Raw genomic sequence first — 21,539 nt, forward strand, 5'->3', positions numbered from 1 at the left:
GCCCTTGGTCCAAGTATGCATTCTATGTTAAGTCTAATAAATGCGGTTCAGTATTAATTAACAAGTTAATAATTCAGTGAGATCAAGTGAGCTGAATGCCTAGCTAGAGGCCGCTTCAGTTCAAGTGGAATTAATGATATTAATCCACAGCTTACTCTTGACTGAACCCGTAGGGTCACACAAATAGTACGTAAACGGATCAAGTATTTAATGGCATTAAATACTCTATCTATGGATATTCGGAATCGACGGATCTTGGTTTCAGTGGGAGCTGAGATCGTCACAAGCAAGAAATGAATACTCCGGAAACGATGATATTTCCGGAAACGGAAATATGGATCGTATCGGAAATATAAATATTATCCAAGCCGTAGATGTTGCCGGAAACAGAAACATGGTACGTAATCGGAAAATATTATCGGAAATGGAAATATTGCCGGAATCGGAAATATTGCCGGAAACGGAAATATTGTCAGAATCGGAAATATTATAGGAATCGGAAAATAATTCCGGAAACGGAAATATTAAATATTTGTTCGAAACGGAAATTAATTCCGGAACCGGAAATATTAAATATTGTTCGTATCGGAAATGAATTCCGGAACCGGGAATTTAATCGGAAGCGTATCGTACGAATAAGCATCGGACGAGGCCTGCAGGACGAGGGCCCAGCACGAAGCCAGGCCATCGCCCAGCAAGCCAAGCGCGCCACACGAACAGCCAAGGCCACGCCAGGCCCAGCGCAAGGCCAGGCCCAACAGGCCATGGCAGCGCGCGCAGCGCGCGCAGCAATGGGCTGCGAGCTGTGCTGCTGCTCGCGTGGGCTTGCGGCTCGCTTGGGCCGAGCGGCCGTGTGGGCTGTACGCGGGCATGGCCTGCACGCTCGTGGGTCATGCTCGTGTAGAGTTTGTGTTCACATACGAAACCTAAATTGTATAGGATTTGTTTGATGATTAAATTCCTAATCCTAAAAGGATAAAATTGATTAGTTAGAGTCCTACTAGGATTCTAGTTTAACTAATTAGTATCCTAATAGGATTCCAGTTCCTTTTCCATACCTCTATAAATAAGGGCCTAGGGTCATTATCTGATAGTGCAAATTTGGTGCAGTGACTGCTGTCCACACTGAAATCAAGCAATTTTTTTTTTAGTTCCAACACGCCATCAACTGTAACCAATTACAAAGAAAGTCTAAGTTACTCCCTAAAAGGAGACTGAAACAACAAGTAGATACGGTGCTCTCAATTTATACAATCACAAACAAAGCAAGATAAGAGCCAACAATATCAAAGTATTACCGCATTAGGAGTTGACTGATCGACAGGCACAAAAACTAATCCGTATTGAGCAGTATCCTAGTCTATGTAAACTGCCTGATCTATCAACATTGGATGTAAGCAGTGTCAGTCACTGCAAGAACAGTACCCATGAGTATCAAAATGCACCTGATTGTTGTGTGTTTTATGTTGTGTGTTTTTAATATAATTTTTAATAATTTTATGTATTATTAAATAATATTTAATGGGATATTACACCAAAACGGTTCCTCGAGATTAAACTTTTTTTGCACAAATAAGTGAAAATAAGAATATAGCATAGTTACGTGATGTGCTTTTCTTGCTATATATGTTCTTTTATATGGACGAAATAATGTTCGTTTAACATTGTGCTTTTAATAATTTACAAATTAATGTTATTTTTATATTACGTATGTGTTTTTCTTGTCAAATATGTTCTTTTAAAAATGTATACTACTTTTAATAATTGTGCTTTTAATAATTTACAAATATTATATTTATATTACATGATGTGCTTCTTGCTATATATTTTCTTTTATATGGAGGGAAAAAAGGTTCTTTTTAACATTGTGCTTTTAATAATTTACAAACTAGTTATTGGCCCGGGCGATGCCACGTGTTACTACATTAATAACATTCTCATTTACTTAATTTTTTTTTTTTGACGGATGCTTAAATATTTTTTTTTCAATGATAACATAAGACATTTAATAGCTTAGTGGTAAAAGGTTTATTGTTTAAACATGAGGTCAGGGGTTCAAACCTTACGCAAACCCATGTTAGACATTTTTTTTAATGTATACAAAAATTACATGGAGCGAACGGTCCATAAGCAGAGCGCCACATGTCACCTATGATTTCTTGTAGACGCCTTTTAATATATAGTATAGATAGATGTTATTTTTATGTTACGTATGTGCTTTTCTTGCCATATATGTTCTTTTTTACGTACGAAATAATTTATGGTGAATCGTACTGAATATTCTACTCTTTAAACTAATATATTCACAAATCGAAAAAATATAGGTTTTTCATAAATTTGTAAATTTGTAAGATATTGATGGAAATGATTTTTTAAGATAATTTTTACAGATATTGATGGAATCTTTGACTTTTGGTTTCATTAAAGAAACTAATTTTTTGAAAAACATGCATGATTTGCGTTTTCTTGGCGGAAAGGAGTTACATTTGTGATTTTAATTTTTTTTTTTTTGGCCAAAAACCTTCAAAACGACGTAGTTTTACCCGATTGCGTGTAGAGCTACACGCAACCAGGTGTACCTTCTAATTTGCGCCCAACATTTTGCTGAAAAGTATTTTCTACCTGTCTGTCCCCCAATATTTTCTGAAAATTATTAGGTACATCCGGATGCACCGTGTATACAAGGGTATTTTTATGTGCATGTGTGGTTCTTCTTACATTTTCACCTTACATGTAAGGGAAAATTTTAAAAAGGCCCACAGTGCACTGGGTGCACCTTATATGTTCTACATGTTTTCAACTCTTCTATATATATATATTTTATGTTGAGTCATTTTTGAAGAATTTATTAGCTACAATTTGCTTAGCAAACAATAAATCTCACTCTCTAATTTTACTCCCTCAATTTATGAATATGTGCAACATTTTAACTGAAATATGAGTCAATGCACAATTTTTTTTTACAATTAATATATCTCTATTCTACAATGGAACTCATGAGGTCATTTTAGTAAATGGACTTTTGGTGTTCCCCTATAGAATAGTCCATAATACCCTCAATTAAATCACAATTTAATTAATTAATGCCCCTACTAATTACAAAGTTTAAATTACTACTACATTTATTAATAAAAATGCAATATAAAAGGCAAAAGGAAGTGTTTAAGTTAAAAATCACTCTCTTATAAATTACCTTAAAAGTTTTAAAAAAAAATTAGTGTGAATATTAGTTAATTAAAAGTAATGATAACATTAGTATACGTTATACACAAATCTCTACTTTATAAAGAAACTTTTGAGGTTATATAGTAAATGACCTTTTGGTGCACCCCTATACAATAGTCTACATTACCCTCCTTCACCACTAATTAGATAATTGAATTAAAAAATACAATCAATTAAAACAATACAATCAACTAAAATAGTTTAACTCAAATTTTATTAGAATAATCAGTTGACATAAATTTGATTGAAAAATGGTACAAATCAAGCAAAAATTACTACTAAATCAAACTAATATTACCTCAAATTTGGTTGCACATGTAATTGTTGCAAACTAAGCACAAATTAAAGCATAAATGCAAATTAGAAATTTTAAAAAAAAGCAATAACCAATCTTGGCCTGAATTAAATCAATCATAATTTGCAACTCAAAAATAAAAATTAATTAGAAAAATTCAATTATCTTTATGATTATTACAATCATAATTTATGACTATGGCGATAACATTAATTAACCCATAATTCACGTCAATCACCTCTCAAGAAGTTAGCAAAAAATAATTAGCATTTGTCTACTATATAAACATGACTAGCTCTCTCCTTATCCTAATCACCGAAACCACAATCTATCTCTCTCTTTTTATTTGACCTTTACTGTATGTCCATGTTATACATATACTTTATAGAATATTGGGTATTGTTGTTGAGAGTATTGGGTATTATTGTTGATTGTAACTGAATATTAGTGATGGGTATATATATAATATTAGTGATGGGATGAAGGTTGAAAGAATATATATATAATTAAATATAATATTAGTTTTCTCACAATCTATACCTAGTAGTATTTAAAAAGCAAAACCATAGATAATTAAATGACTGTGTCATCCCTCCCTTCATCCATCACTTAGTTTTTTGTTTTTTGTTTTTTAATTTTCTCTTTACCACTTCATTTCAATCAATATTAATATTACATTTAATTATATATATATTCTTTCAACCTTCAAATTTCACCTATATTATTTAAATCATACATTCCCACTAAAATCTTATACCTCCAATCACATTAGAACTTTAAAAGACTGCTAAACAACTGCTATATAACTGCCCGTTCTTTGAACGGGCTCAAGAGCTAGTTATACATAATAAGGTGGATCTCAATCTATTGTTTCTTTTTAAGTTTTCAACCTATGCCTTTTATTGTTATAGATCTTTTAAACCATTTTCTTAACTTTCGATTAGTTATTTGCGATGAAGTCTTGAAATGAGTATTAAGAAATTGGTTAAAATGTTTTCAAAAGAAAAAAGAGAGGTAATCATTAAACGATATACATATTAATTTCTTAATGTCGGTTTACATGCATTCTAAAAATTCACGCACACATCGCGTGCATAAAAAACTAGTTCAATATATTTAAACTCTGTAGTCAATACTCCCTCTGATTCTTTTTGTTCTTCATGTTTTGATTGTGCACATTCATATTTGACAATTAATAACATTAATTTCGTATTAGTAAAAATTAAATTAAAAAAAAAAAATTCTTAAAACATTTATCGAGATGAAACAAACAAGACTATTTTTTTTCTTATGTGTTGTGAATGAATTAGTAGATCGATTCCCTCAAATTCTAAATAGTTGTAAGATTCTAAACATGAAAAAACATTATGAAACAGAGGGAGTAGTAATATTTATGGAAAAAAAATTAATATTACGAAAACATACTCTTTTCGTTCCATGAGAATGTTCCGATTTAGAATTTTGACACTATTCACAATTGAAGAAAATCTTATAAATTATTTATAATACAAAACAAATAACATATTCATGTGGAGTTTTGTTTGATTTGTCTCAAAGAGTACTTTAATAATATCAATTTGCGCTGGCAAATATGAGAAATAGAAATTGGAACATTATTATGGAACGGAGTGAGTACATTGTAACTAATCTAACATCATATTTTACAATAACATTATCTTTTTATAAACTAAAATGTATTCGTGCTAATGCACGAGGTATATTAAAATTTGCAAAAGAAAACGATGTTGGAAGTTACATGAAGTTATATGGAATATTTTTTTTTACAAAGTAATTCCACATAAATAGAGGATTAAACGATTAAAGACTTGTGGCTAAAAGTTGAAAAAATGACATCTATACTAATATATTAAAAGACGTTGAAAAAAACGTATATATGCCACGTACGTAGTACTCTTTCCTTTAGCGCCACATTATGCACTCACCAAATGATATTTCATATCATAGACAACCAAAAATGAATACATACGATGAGGTTCGACCTCCAAACCTTGATTGTGAATGATAATCCTCATTACCATCTTAACCAACCACAAATTGTGGTTTATCTTTTCACATTAACTTATAAATGAATGTTAACATGAAGTCTAAAACAACTAAATGTTTATGTGACTTTTTATTTTCTATTCTCAATTGTGGAAAAAATAATAATTAAAGAATAAGGACAACCATGAATAAACATGACATCATAAGTCTTATAAGCATCGAATACAGAAATGGCTTGCATGCCTGCATATATCTATTTTGGTGTTTATTAATTCGGATTTTTCATGAAATACCCCCGAGTTTTTACGGAATTCACCAAATGCCCCCCGACTTTCAGAAATTCACCAAATACCCCTCACAAACGACTTAATACCCAGAGTACCCTTACACTTAACGGACGTTAAGTCTCCGTTAGCATGACTTTACTATTTTGCCCTTATCCATCACACATTTTAATGGGACAAACTCCCCCAAACTCTCTCACTTTCTCTCTCATCAGCAACTATGGCACCAAAGGCTGAGAAGAAGCTCGCCGAAAAAGAAGCCCGCGGAGGGGAAAAAGGCCGCCGCCGCCGCCGAGAAAGATCCGGCGGAGAAGAAGCCAAAGGCCGACAACAAGAAGAAGAAGGGGGAGAAGAAGGCCGCCGCCGCCACAGAGAAAGATCCGGCTAAGAAGAAGTCAAAGGCGGGCAAGAAGAGGAAGAAGGTCGCCGCCGAGAAGAATCCCGCGGAGAAGAAGAAGGCAGCCGTTGGAGACAAGAAGAGCGTCGATACTTATAAGATCTACATCTTCAAGGTTCTCAAGCATAGATTGAAATTTTCAATTGGGTATTTTTGAAAATCAATAATTGTTGATTTAATCTATTTAATATTGTTGTCTTGTGAGTAAATTAGTTTAAAAATTGTGTGTTTCATTGACTTTAACTTTGTTTTTGTTAATGGGTTTGCTATAATGTTGTTGAATTTTCAATTGGGTTTGGTACTTTGTGATTTTATTGATGTCTGCCAAAAGAAATGCAAAAGAATTTGACAAAAACGAAATCACATGAAAATTCCACATTTCCAATCCAGGGTCCAACAACAGAATTTGAGTATTGTTGCATACCTGATACAGGTTAAAACACAAGATGAAGACAGCAACATCTGATAGTGCAAATTTGGTGCAGTGACTGCTGTCCACACTGAAATCAAGCAATTTTTTTTTTAGTTCCAACACGCCATCAACTGTAACCAATTACAAAGAAAGTCTAAGTTACTCCCTAAAAGGAGACTGAAACAACAAGTAGATACGGTGCTCTCAATTTATACAATCACAAACAAAGCAAGATAAGAGCCAACAATATCAAAGTATTACCGCATTAGGAGTTGACTGATCGACAGGCACAAAAACTAATCCGTATTGAGCAGTATCCTAGTCTATGTAAACTGCCTGATCTATCAACATTGGATGTAAGCAGTGTCAGTCACTGCAAGAACCGTACCCATGAGTATCAAAATGCACCTGATTGTTGTGTGTTTTATGCAAGCTAAAAGAGCACAGCTTATCAAAAGTAAAAGAACCTGGAAGCAGGAACATCTCCAGGATCCCAGAAAAGGGTGCATAAGACAAATACTACTCACTTGATTGTCCTAACCTCAAGATCCCGCGTATTGACGATATTTTACTAGGAAATCTCCAAATTATTGATGTTTCATTTGATCGTAAAGCCAAAAACTAGCGTTGAGCATCAAAATGGATAATTTAAAGTTATGAGTATTTAATGAATTAAGTTTCAGAAAATGAAATATTTAGTGAAATAAGTATTAAAATAGGGGTATTTGGTGATTTTGAAACTAGGCTAACGGAGGATTAACGGCGCGTCATTGGTAAGGGTACTCTGGGTATTAAGTCATTTGTGAGGGGCATTTGGTGAATTTCTGAAAGTCGAGGGGCATTTGGTGAATTTTGTAAAAACTCGGGGGTATTTCATGAAAAATCCGTTATTAATTTGAATCAATTAATTCCACTAGAAAACAAATTATACAAATTGTAAGAGGATGTAATTGAAAAATTATTTTCCATGATAAACGACGTAGTGTGTTTGTGTAGTTGACGAACTTGATGAATGCTTTTCACTTTATGGTATACATGTATTTTAAAAATATCGAGATCAAGAAAAATCTAAAATTTTAGCTATATAATGTAGCAATCGGGGCATCGTCCGGACTACACACTAGTTCTTATTTATATATAGGAATTAACAAAAAAAAAAAAAAGCAAGTCAATGTAGTGAAAAGTGGGGTACATAGACTCTATGTGATAGGGTGTAAAACGTTTTCATGGAAAACGATTTTCTCATTTTCAATCATTTTACGTTGTTTGGTTCGGCAAATAATAGAAAACAATTTCCCATAACTCTTTCAAAGGTGGAAAAACTTTTTCCAAATAGAAGGGAAACCACCTTTCCATATTACCTACTTACCTCCATCTTTCTTCTTCCCATCAATCTTCACCCATCTTCACCCATCTTCTCCCATTTTCATTTTTCTATTACTTTTCTTGTAAGGAACTAAATAAAGGAAAACTAGTTTCGAATTGTGTTTTTCTTTGAAAATTTCCATGGAAAATCATTTTTCACTGAAATATTTTACGACAAATCAAACGGAGCATAGTATATGAATTTACAGTAATAAGTTAAGATTTGAATTTTAATTCAATAGAACACAGTGTTTTCTTGGCGGTATTGAACGTCCAAATCAAGCATATACAAAACCTTATTCAAATGACTCTGATTACCACTCCATGGTGCTACTTGATATTTTTGTGGCATATTTTCGTAAGCAGATTTCCTTTCACGAGTTGAAGACAATGGAAATGTATCTTTTATGACCGAAGACTTCTTCGTGAGCAACTTTGAAATATTTCTTCCTATCAAACTTTAGTGTTTTCATCATGTATGGAGTAGTACGTAGAAAGAGGAATGTGTGGCTTGGAATACCCTATTTATCTTTCTTCTCTGTGATGTTATAACATGACAATTTTTGTAAATATATAGTGAGTAAAATGTGATTTTCCATTCTCTGTATACTGTTTTGCAAATCTCTTGATTCTTTGTATAAACAGCTACAAGAACTAGTCAATAGTAAGGCCCTGTTTGGCTGAACTGAACTGAATTGAACTGAGCTAACCTGAATGGATCTGAGCTGAATAGAACTGAACTAAATGGAGCTGAGCTGAACTGAACTGAGTGGAAGTGAATGAATAGTAAATAGTAAATAATAAATAATAAATAACAAATAATAAATAATAAATAACAAATAATAAATAATAAATATAATGTTAATATTTATAACAATACTCATAATATTAAATAATAACTACAATAATCATAATTATTTATTAATAACAATAATTACATATAATATTAATTATTATAGTATTAATATTTAAGTAATAATAACGATAATTTTTGTAATAATAAAGAATAAATAATAAATACTCCCTCCGTTCCATAATGTTCCTCACTTTTCCACTATGCACGGTCTCCAATGCACTACTTTGACCGTTAATAATTTTTATTTCGTATTAGTAAAAATTATAAAAAATTGATATTTAGAAAATTTATGTTGAAACGAATCCAATGATATCCACAAGTTAACATTTATACTTTAATCATACTATTAATTACGGTCAAAGTTTTTAAACTTTGACCATATGAATAGTAAACATGAGGAACATTATAGAACAGAGGGAGTATAATGTTAATATAATTATACTCATAATAATAAATAATAACTACAATAGTCATAATTATTTATTAATAACAATAATTACATATAATATTAATATAATAATAGTAATATTAAGTAATAATAACGATAATAATAATTTATATATATATATATATATATATACATATATATATATATATATATATATATAGGGGTCGGTTCTCATGAGAACCCTCTTATAATGAGAACCCCCCTTTTAATGAGAACTCTCGTCCTCAACCCTTGGATTTTGGTCGACGGCCAAGATTAACGCTTATTAAAACTCATTAACTTTAAAAAAAAAAAAAAAAAAAAAAAACCTAAAATCTAAAATCAGAATCTCTCTCATACTCTCTCTCCTCTCGGTTCATGACCCTCCTTCTTCCCTTGAAATCCTTCCCAGATCCCACCCCCCTTCAAATTGTAAACATTCAAATGCTGCAAATTGTAAATATTCAAGTACCAAAGAGCGTTCGGCGTCAACAACGGAAACATCACTTCAAGCTGATTTTTTTTTTCGCGAGACTCCTTTGATCCACGAATCGATGATAACAAGAAACCGGTAATTATTAATTTCTTCTCCTTCCCTCCCTCTTGTTTAGTTAAACTAATACAACATTGTGATTCATGAAATAAGTATGCTTCTCTAATTTATTTATTTTTTAAATTTTTTTCCTTCAAATTCTAGGTTTTGGGGTCTTATTTCTAATTGATTACAGATTATTAGAAGTCTCAAGTCTACTTAGTTTTCTCTCAATCAATATGTTCTTTATAGTTTAATTTTAGCTAGATTGGGGAATTTTAGAAATTTGGTTTATTAAGTCAAAAAATTATGGGGTAGATTGTTACTTTCAATGGAAAATATTATCGGTTGTTGGCAATATCAAGTTGGATTACATAACTGACATTCAATCTAGTTGTAAATATGGAAAAGCGGTTCTCATGAGACATCCTATATAGGATTACTCAGAGGCATCCATACATTCGATGAGGCACAAGCCAAAAATATGACAATGGATAATTGCATCTGTACTGCATTATACATTTAAAGAATCATATATTTATGTTTGCAGTGGGTACTAAGTTATTTGCAGTGGATAACTGATACTTCAAATTAGGATAATACTCGGATGTTGCTCTTTAAATTAAATCTCATTCTCACGATATTGTGTGGACTGTGTAGAATATGGAGATCAAGGTTTTTTTCTGAAAATCCTAACTGTTATGTATTCTGATATTCTGAAATTTGTGATGGGTGAAAACTGCAGTCTTGTTCTTGCTTGCTATGTAGTTGGAGTTGTGCTAAAACCTATTAGCTCAAATGGTAGAGCACTATGCATATGATATGCATAGGGGACGTGGGTTCGATTCCCACATAGGCTGTCTTTAAACCTTATAGTATGCGAGCATGCCATTTCAAGGACCATTTCCAAGATGACATTACCTTATTGATTTTAGTTTTATAGATACACAAAACTAGTATTGCTAATTACCTTGTTCAGTTTAGTATAATTGTTTTATTGATACACAAAAATAATACTTCATAGGAGATATTATCACATCAACTGATAAATTAGTACACCAAAATATTGTGACTTGTTGTGACTCATAAACTGCTATGTTATCTCATCAACTCATGAACTGTTATGTTGTGACTTGTGATATTGAAACTAATACTTCTATGGAGATATTATCTCATCAACTCATAAACTGCTATGTTATCTCATCAACTCATAAATCCATAAAACTAATACTTCATAGGAGATATTATCTCATCAACTCATAAACTGCTATGTTGTGACTTGTGATATTGAAAAACTGGCAGTAGCTTATATACACCAAAATATTGACAATATATAATGGTGAACAAACACTTACTTTCAAGGATATATCTCTTTATATTAGAATTTTTCTTTTAAAAAACTTTCCTAAATGCAAAGTCTGTAGAGTCAAAGGAGACACAAAAACTAGCGTACGAAAAACAAGAACAAAACAGCAAGTATTTGAGCTAACACAAGTCTGGGCTGCAACTCACAGAGAAAACACAAGTAAAACACAGTCTAAGCTAACACATTCAAATAAGCCTTTTTATACACTGATGCATGCAAACTAAGCTGGCATAGAAAGTACTGAAAACAACTTTGTTTTGCCATTATCTGATGGTTCAGGGTTGTTCACAAGTGTTCAGGCGCTTTTACTTCTCTGTTGAACTATAACCAAGCTAAAATTCAATTAGATTCCACTATTTACACCACTCGGAAAGGGATGACTTTGGAAGTTTAGCGTTCCAACATGTTCTGAACTGGCATATTCAAGGGATGGACAATGAAGATGATTTAAATTTGAGTGGTTTTGCTGCAGTTTCTCGGCAAAGCATTTCAAATGTTACAATCTAAATGCTCTTGCTGTCATCTAACTGTGCTTTTATGCTTTGAGCTGAATGAGTGAAACCCCGTCCCTTTTTCGGCATTTTAGAGTAGCAAGGGTTCGTGTCAGGAAGAACTTGTTGCTGATATTTTCTTTGAGAGTCCATGTCCAGTATTTATCAATTTGGTAGAGTCTACTATGTTATCTCAATGGTTCTTGAAATGGCATACACGCATACTATAACGTTTAAAGACAACCTATGTAGGAATCGAACCCACGTCCCCTATGCATCATTTGCATAGTGCTCTACCACTTGAGCTAATAGGTTATAGCATAGCTCCAACTACAGATTATTAAAAGCAAGCAAGAACAAGACTATAGTGTTCGCCCATCACAAATTATTAGTTTTCAACTCAACTCTTGTATCTTTACTAATTTCCAATACCAGGCTCCCAAAATCAAACATGCTGATCATTAAAACCAAAAATAATAAGAGTTTGCTAAAGCAGCCCGTATAAACAAGAGTTTTCTTTAAGCAGATACAACACCAAATCAACAACGCATACACTAAGTATGCTGATTATCATTACCTTACCCAAATAGGACAATTCATATAGTTTGACTTCAAACATTGAATTACCTTATGTAAATTATCATTACCTTACCCAAATAGGACAATTCATTTCTAGCGTTTTGTTCAGTTTCAAGATCGGATTTGATCTTTTTGATTATAATGAAATTATCATAATCACTTTTCGTCTCATCCGAAAGAGTTCTTTGCAGGGCCTCTTCTACTCCGGTCTTGTTTTCATCAGCTGAAAGCAAAAGCTTTCACCAGGAAAACAGTATATGCAACCCAACAGTGAACTAATAGAAAGGAAAAAGTAAATAGCAAAGGTAATTGAAAACCTGGTTTCCTTGGCTTCAGATGAAAGGGGATGAAAACTTGTATTCTGTATCCAATTTGAAAGGGGATGGGCAGTTGCAAAAATTGAACGGGAGTGATCACATATGACAACAAAGAAATGTTATTCTCATTCATCCAAGCACAGTCAACTCAGATGACAGCAAAGAAATGTTCTGATTTTCTAGTCTATTACATAATGAGAAAACTTACCTGTTTTGAAGTACAAATAAGACTAAAGTTTGGGTGAAGCGTCACAGACTCAACCTGTTTCAACTTAATACATCAATTTTTCTCATTTATTTGCCAAAAAAATCAAATTTTATAAAATAGCTCAATCTAAAATTAAACAACCATAGAACATATTGAATGAGAGAAAACTCAGTAAACTTGAGAGTTTTAGTACTCCAAAATCAATTATGGAAAAAGACCCCAGAACCTAGAATTTGAAAGAAAAAATTACAAAAATTGAAGTAGAGAAGCATACTTATTTCATGAATCACAAAGCTGGATTAGATAACTAAACAAAGAGGGAAGGAGAAGCAATTCATCATCACCAATTTCTTGTTATCACCGATTCGGATAGGAGGAGTCTCGCGAAAAAAAACTTAAATTGGCTTAATAATCATGAAAACTTTCGAAAGTAACTGATATTTCCGTTGTTGAGGTCACACTCCATGGTGTTTGAATAGTTACAATTTGCAGGAAGATGGGAAGGGATTCAAAGGGAAGGAGGAGGGTAATGAATCGAGGAGAGAGACATACGAGATTTTCTGTTTTAGAGTTTTATACGGAGTATTTTTTAACGTTCTTAAAAATTTTATGGGTTTTAATAAGCGTTAATCTTGGCCGTCGACCAAAATCCAAGGGTTGAGGACGAGAGTTCTCATTAAGAGGGGGGTTCTCATTAGAAGAGGGGTTCTCATGAGAACCGGCCCCTATATATATATATATATATATATATATATAGAGGGTCCCCCTCCAATGAGAAGATCCTTATAATGAGAAAAAAGAGAAGCGATCTTAACTGTCCATGCAAACTAAAATGGCCACGATCCACCCGACCAAATGAAGCATTAAGGGTAAATTAGTAATTTGCCGCATCGAAAGACCTTTCCTCACTCAATTTTTCAGAGTTCTTTCTCTCTCTTCTTTCAGTTTTCTCTCTCCTCTTGTAAATCCTCTGGTATGCGCCTATGAGAAGACGTGTTCTTTATCTCTAGCTTTTCGCGATCCTCTTCCAATTCTTCAGGTATGTATTTGATTGTTTTGATATTTCTTCAGTTTTTTCTACTTTAAATTCTCTCTCTTCATTCAATTAGTCTATAGTTGTTCTTCAATTTTTCTGATTATTTTGTTTTTGTTTTTCAATTTTTCTGTTCATGTATTTGATTTGTGTTCAGCTAGTTTTCGATTAATGTTTTGTTCCTTATTCGTGTTTCTTAGCCTACTCGGTTGATATTTTTGACTGATATTTACGAATTAGGTTTTTTGAATTAGTATTTGGTATTAGGTTCATTTATTTTATTAGGTTTTGTTGAATTAAGTTCATTGGATTAAATCTTTCGAATTATATCACCTGAAGGATGGATGTCGTTCCGACAAGACTTTGCTTTCCAATTACGGGATGTTTGGGAATAAGGGACATGAGCTGATGTCTCTAAGCGAGTTAAATGGAGTAGCAAGATTCCTAAAGTGCACTTGACTGCTTATGGTGCTCAAAACTTTATACAGGCTCATGAATGAGATTCTGGTTTCTAATTCGTCGTACCAGGAAAACTGTAACTAGTTATTAGTTTCTATTTAGTTATTGGTTTAAATCTCATATTGTATTACCAATGTGTATAGATTAGGCATGCCGAAGTAAAAATGAATTTGAGTATTTGAATTTTCTTTGCTCATTTGTGTTAATGAGCAATTTGTTTTGCTCATTTGCACTAAATGAGCAAATGTTTTTGAGTTATGAGGACATGTTCTCCAACTTAATTGTTTTGCTCATTTGCACTAAATGAGCAAATTGTTTTGCTCATTTGCACCTAATCAAGCTGCAACCCGTTTTAATTAATCATATGGTTGTAATCAATTAAGTTGGAGAACATGTTATGATATTTCACAACCACCTACGTGTCCTTCATCCACTACTAGCGGTCTTGATCTTGTATATGAAGTGTTGGAATATTTCTTAATCTTGGATGATCTTATTAATAGCCTGCATTCAATGTATGGTTGTGCAGATGTTCTCAGTCCTGGCGTCCTGCCAAGTAATTAAGATATAATGAAGCGGGTCCGATATCCGATCTCCCACAGAAACCTCTACATTCCTATTGGAATGGTTACTAACTGGGCCTTGAATTCGGGACTTCTTTTCGTATCCTTAATAGTGCGAAAAGAATGGTAAATTTTGGATTCAATTGTCAACTACTCATATCGGATATAATCATATATAGTTGAACTTGAGTCATCACATTGCACTTTGACAAGAAAGTACCCAAAAAAGATCCCTATGGCCTATACTTGACTTGTAATCATGAAAATAGATGGGCTGTTTAGAATTCATCATTTGAAGATGTGACAGTAATCTGAAGATGTTTCTGTTATGTGATTAGGAAAATGTACAAATGCTCGGCTTTCTGAATCGGCTAGCGATTTCTGTATCAGGTCCTGCAGAATTATGTGCCTTAAGTCTCAGCTTATTACAGACCACTTGTCCACTCAAATAAAGGAATTGCAATGATTCAATAGATGAATCCACTTGCCTTGGCCACCAAAAGTAGATAGAAGGAGCAAGGTTTTGGAAAGATAAATGATGCAGTGTGCAGGGGCTGGTTACAGCTTCATAAGGCTGCTGGCGAAGGAAAGATTATACAGGTTTGGTGTTTGCTTACATCAGGCCTGCTTGTTCCGTGGGACTGTATATGAATCACATGTTCATTTCTTCTTCAAGTGTACATATAGTCAGCAAAGTGTGGATATTATAAAGTCGTGGTTTGGTTTAGGGTGCAGTTTAGCCTCTTGGTCTTCCATTACCCCTTAACCAAACTCAAAATGGTTAACATGCAAATTATGCCTATTAGCTCAATTGGTAGAGCTTTGTGCGATTGCACAACGATGTAGGTTCGAATCCTACATAGGCAAATCTTTGTATTTTGTTTCTGATATTAGTTCTCCTACTTGATTATTCATTACTTTTGAATCAATTCTATTTACTTTTACAAGTTTTTTATTCACTTTTGAATTGAACAAAAGGAAAACTATTAGCAAATTTTTTAAATTAAGCAACCAGAACTTCAAAAACATTTGCTCATTTGTGTTAAATATCAAAATGAGCAAAAGTTTTGTAAGTTAATTAAGCAATTAGAGTTTTAAAAATATTTGCTCATTTTGTGTAAACTATCAAAATGAGCAAAAGTTTTGACTATTAACAAATCCGAATTAACTTTAAAATTTAAAAAATGAGCAAAAATATTTGCTCATTTGTGCAAATATTTGCTCATTTAGAAACGATGAGCAAAAGCTATCAATATTTGCAAATCCGAACTTTAAAATTTTAAATGAGTAAAAGTATTTGCTCATTTGTGTAAACTATAAAAAATGAGCAAATTTATTTGCTAATTTAGAAACGATGAGCAAAAGTTTTCAATATTAACAAATACGAACTTTAAAATTTTAAAAATGAGCAAATATATTTGCTCATTTAGACACGATGAGCAAAAGTTTTCAATATGAACAAATTCGAACTTTAAAGTTTTAAAAATGAGCAAAAGTATTTGCTCATTTGTGTAAACTATAAAAAATGAGCAATTTTATTTGCTCATTTAGAAACGATGAGTAAAAGTTTTCAACATTTGCAAATCCGAACTTTAAAATTTTAGAAATGAGCAAAAGTATTTGCTCATTTGTGTAAACTATAAAAAAATGAGCAAATTTATTTGCTCAATTAGGAACGATGAGCAAAAGTTTTCAATATTAACAAATCCGAACTTTAAAATTTTAAAAATGAGCAAAAATATTTGCTCATTTGTATAAACTATAAAAAATGAGCAAATTTATTTGCTCATTTAGACACGATGAGCAAAAGTTTCCAATATTAATAAATCCGATTATTGTGTCTAAATGAGCCAATATTATAGTTTCGATTTGAAATTTTTGCTCATTGAGTCTAAATGAGCAAATTTTAAAGTTCGGATTTTAAAATTTTGCTCATTGTGTCTAAATGAGCAAATATTAAAATCCCAACTTTAAACTTTTGCTCATTGTGTCTAAATGAGCAAATATTAAAATCACAACTTTAAACTTTTTCTCATTGTTTCTAAATTAGCAAATATTATAGTTTCGATTTAAAAATTTTTGCTCATTTGTGTCTAAATCAGCAAATATTAAAGTTCGGATTTTAAAATTTTGCTCATTGTGTCTAAATGAGAAAATATTAAAGTTCGGATTTTAAACGTTTGTTCATTGTGTCTAAATGAGCCAATATTATAGTTTCAATTTGAAATTTTTGCTCATTGAGTCTAAATGAGCAAATATTAAAGTTCGGATTTTAAAATTTTGCTCATTTGTCTAAATGAGCAAATATTAAAATCTCAACTTTAAACTTTTGCTCATTGTGTCTAAATGAGCAAATATTAAAGTTCAGATTTTAAATTTTTGCTCATTGTGTCTAAATGAGCAAATATTAAAGTTCGAATTTAAAAGTTTTGCTCATTGTGTCTAAATGAGCAAATATTTGCTCATTTGTGTGAACTATAAAACATGAGCAAAAATATTTGCTCATTTATGTAAATTATAAAAAATGAGCAAATATTTTGAATGTTAAGTAATCGGAGATTTTTAAAATATTTGCTCAATTTAGACACAATGAGCAAAAGTTTTGAATATTAACAAACCCGAATTTTAAAATTTTAAAAATGAGTAAAAATATTTGCTCATTTGTGTAAATTATAAAAAAATGAGCAAAAACATTTGCTCATTTGTGTAAATTTTAAAAAATGGGCAACTTTTTTTGAATGTTAAGTAATCCGAGATTCTAAAATATTTGCTCATTTAGACACAATGAGAAAAAGTTTTGAATATTAACAAACCCGAACTTTAAAATTTAAAAAATGAGCAAAAATATTTGCTCATTTGTGTAAACTATAAAAAATGAGCAAATTTTTTGAATGTTATAACTGAGATTTTGAAATATTTTCTCATTTAGACACAATGAGCAAAAGTTTTGAATATAAACAAACTCGAGCTTTGAATAATATCTGACGGCTCATGTCATCATATTAAGCATCAGTAGTAAAAAATGGTATGTGTTAATCTGTATATATCAGATTTAGTGTGTATATTTCAGGGTTCGTAATATGATTATTGATGGCATTTGTAAGAAGAAGCTATTGTCTCAGGCTTCAGAAATCTTCTCTGAAATGGCATGTTGCCTGATGTTGGCACTTACAGCTTGTTAATGTGTGGACACGGTAACACCATTTGCAACGTGGCTTAGCTTGATGATTCGATGCTGCTTTTCTCTAGTGATCTATCACATTTAAACATGTAGCTCAGTTTGAGACACATAACATATTTAGGTTGGATTATCAGTTGAGGCCGAGAAGTTAATCTGGAAACTAGATGCAGTTTGCTGCTCGCATGACTATTTACCATCAAGAGGAAGGCACCACAAGTCCACTACTTAATGGTTGTAAATGGCGTTAGAGCTTCAGCTCAAAGGGGTCTCCTATCTTGATAGTTTGACTTGCTGAGTTGTGCTGCATTACAAACTCCATCCTTAATCTCATGAACTTCTCTCAAAACTCTTCTTGGATTAGATATGTAGATCTCTGCATCTGACTCTTTCAACGGTGTAGCAGATGAAGTACTGGTTTTGTATCTGTGGCAGAAGTTTCATGGGTATGTTCTGCCTTGCACTGGACACGTTTGGGATCAACAACTAAAGCTTCACGACAGCTATAGATCTGATGTACCTGACGGCTAATGTCATCATATTAAGCATCAGTAGCAAAAAATGGTATGTGTTAATCTGTATATATCAGATTTAGTGTGTATATTTCAGAGATCATCTGTGGGTTTGTAATTCCCAAAGGCATGCGACTTGCTAGCATAGACGACTATACATGGGAGGCAACAGTAGCATTCTGTCTCGGTGGTGCACCAGGTTGAAGTCTATATGACTCTACTGCTTGGAGAAAACTCGGAGGGTATCTTTGTGTTGCAGCCACATTAATAGTTGTCCCGTTCCAATTTTTTAAACTCAAATCACATTGAGGAGGGTAAGGGGGACTTTTCTCTTGCCCTTGAGAAAGAGACAGGAACCTTGCTGGAACTGGATTTTCTGTCGGAACACAACTTGGGGCACCTAATGGGTTGCGGTTGAAGTCAAAGAAATGACTCAAATTTCCATTAACTATACAGTTTCTAGCATCAGTTGATGGTGAATTTTGCATGCTCAGAAAATGGGATTGTCTGGTGTTTTTCCATTGCGAACTATTGACTTGTTTATCCCTGATGCATCTTCCAGAATTAGCAGCAGGGGATTGCTGATTTTTCTTCTGTGTTGGGCACTTGGGTCACCTAGATGCCTCTCGTATTGATTTTTCTTCTGTGTTGGGTCACCTAGATGCCTCTCGTATAGTTTATACAAATATTTGCTCATTTGTATAAACTATAAAAAATGAGCAAATTTATTTTCTCATTTAGAAACGATGAGCAAAAAGTTTTCAATATTAACAAATCCGAACTTTAAAGTTTTAAAAATGAGCAAAAGTATTTGCTCATTTGGGTAAACTATAAAAAATGAGCAAATTTATTTGCTCATTTAGAAACGATGAGTAAAAGTTTTCAACATTTGCAAATCCGGATTTTAAAATTTTAAAAATGAGCAAAAGTATTTGCTCATTTGTTTAAACTATAAAAAATGAGCAAATTTATTTGCTCATTTAGACACGATGAGCAAAAGTTTTCAATATTAACAGTACGGGGGACGTGGAATGATTTTTATTTGTCATTAGATCCCTTCTTCTATTTCATTTCATTTCCCTTTTTTGGGTGGGTATGAGCATTTAGCGACGTATCACTTCTCAATAGTTGATAATGTCTTGACACTCGTCGAAAACATGAATTAGATTGATTGTGTTCACAGCATTGACACTATAGGTTTTTAAATGGAACCAGGACAAGTTCTATGTCAAATATGCTTTGAGAGAGATATTAGCATTGTGTTGCTTCCCTGTAGGCATCGGATCCTGTGCAGGTTCCTGTTCTTTTCTTACACTCAAGCTAGTTCTATATTGCTGCTGATGTTTCTTTGCCTTTCTATACTCTTATTCATTCCTTTTCTTGACTGGTGCAGTGTCTTTGTGTCTGCAGCCCAAAGTGCAATAGATGTCCAGTTTGCCGGGTCTCTGTTGACGACAGATTAGCCGTATATGATGTATAGTTGCAGAAAATTATCACCATTAAGATCTTTGACATGTTTTAGGCAAGGAAGCAACTAGTCTTTTTCATTTTCATTTTCATTTTAACTTTTCACACTGGTTTCTATTTAACAAGTCACTGATTAGGTTCATGTTTTAGGCAAAAAAAACTGTACTATTTGCTATTCATCCCAATCGATTTTAATGTTGAAATGAAATGAAATGAAGTAATTCGACACAGCCTTGGTGAAAATTTTTAACCTTTATACCACTTTGCAAAATTGTTAACATGAACCGATAAGAAGTAAATAACAGTAACCCAGAAGTAAATAAAACAATACAAAAAGTAAAGATTAACCTACGTGGGATTCGAACCCACATTTTTTGTGCATTTGCACAATGCTCTACCTATTGAGCTAGTAGGCTAGTGTTTTTAAAAAGAATCAAAAAAAGTAAAACAAACACCAAAATGAAGTAAATCAAAATAATTCGAAAACTTACAGCAACAACAGCATAAGAACCAACAAGGCCAGAAGTCAACATTGGTCCAAGTTGACAAAAAGCAGCAACAGTTTATAGAGGAATTATTTTCCATGGACAAGTTATGGCTGTAAAAAGATTCAATGATGTTGGCAATGATAATCTAATAAAACCATTTACCAATGAATGTACTGCTATGGCTAGAAAATTGAAGCATAAAAACCTGGTTCAACTGTTGGGGTGGTGCTGTGAAAAGAATGAACTTATCCTAGTATATGAGTTTCTGCCTAATGGTAACCTTGATCAGATTCTGCATAGAGATTCAGATGCTTTTCGTGTACTAACTTGTGAGCAAAGGATGAACATTATGTTGGGTATAGCTTCTGGCCTCACATACTTACATGAAGAATGCAGTAGGCAGATTATTCACAGGGATGTTAAGACTTGTAATGTGATGCTTGATTCAGACTTTAACCCAAAACTTGGTGATTTCGGATTGGTTAAGGTATATGATAGAGATTCTAGAACGACAAAACCAACAATTCCAGCAGGGACAATGGGGGTACTTAGCCCCGGAGTATGTTTACTCAGGTGTTCCTACAATTAAGTCAGATGTTTACAGTTTTGGGGTGGTAGTTCTGGAGGTGGTTTCAGGGAGGCCAGATCTGCCTCACACTCTCAACCACAGTATCGCAAAAAATCTTAACATCACCACCAGGCAAAAACTGGAAATGTGAAACTGCCCTCACAGCAAGCTTATGAGACTGAACCGCCCCAGCAATCGACAACGCCGGGTCCTCAATCCTAGCAGGTTCCAGATCAATAACAATCCCCACATCAATCCTATGCAAAATTGCGTAAAAGGGCTTCCCAGACACCTTAGAATGAATCCAAACAGGGTTCAAAAGTGTAATTTTCCTAGCCCCAAAAGGCTTCTCTAACAACACACTATTCGACATGAAAAGGGTTCTTACATCCATTCCAATCATCAAAAGTTCAGGCCTATCAACCTCCATAGAAGGCACAGTATGTGGGTTTAACCGCGACATTTCTCTGGCATTTACACAAGAAATCTTACTCCACCACCCCCCCCCCCCCC

General features: G+C 33.1%; 1 protein-coding gene across 1 annotated transcript; it reads right to left on the reverse strand.

The window, feature by feature from the left end:
- Nucleotides 1–21,047: 21,047 nt before the first annotated feature.
- LOC110797847 (phytochrome B-like) lies at nucleotides 21,048–21,501 on the reverse strand (the record flags this gene model as incomplete). The annotated part of the gene is made up of 1 exon (XM_022002974.2): nucleotides 21,048–21,501. A coding segment is annotated over one exon (411 nt), but the record flags the coding sequence as incomplete, so codon positions are not given.
- Nucleotides 21,502–21,539: the final 38 nt, after the last annotated feature.

The sequence above is a fragment of the Spinacia oleracea genome, chromosome 3 (assembly GCF_020520425.1).
Source record: "Spinacia oleracea cultivar Varoflay chromosome 3, BTI_SOV_V1, whole genome shotgun sequence".
NCBI lineage: Eukaryota > Viridiplantae > Streptophyta > Magnoliopsida > Caryophyllales > Amaranthaceae > Spinacia > Spinacia oleracea.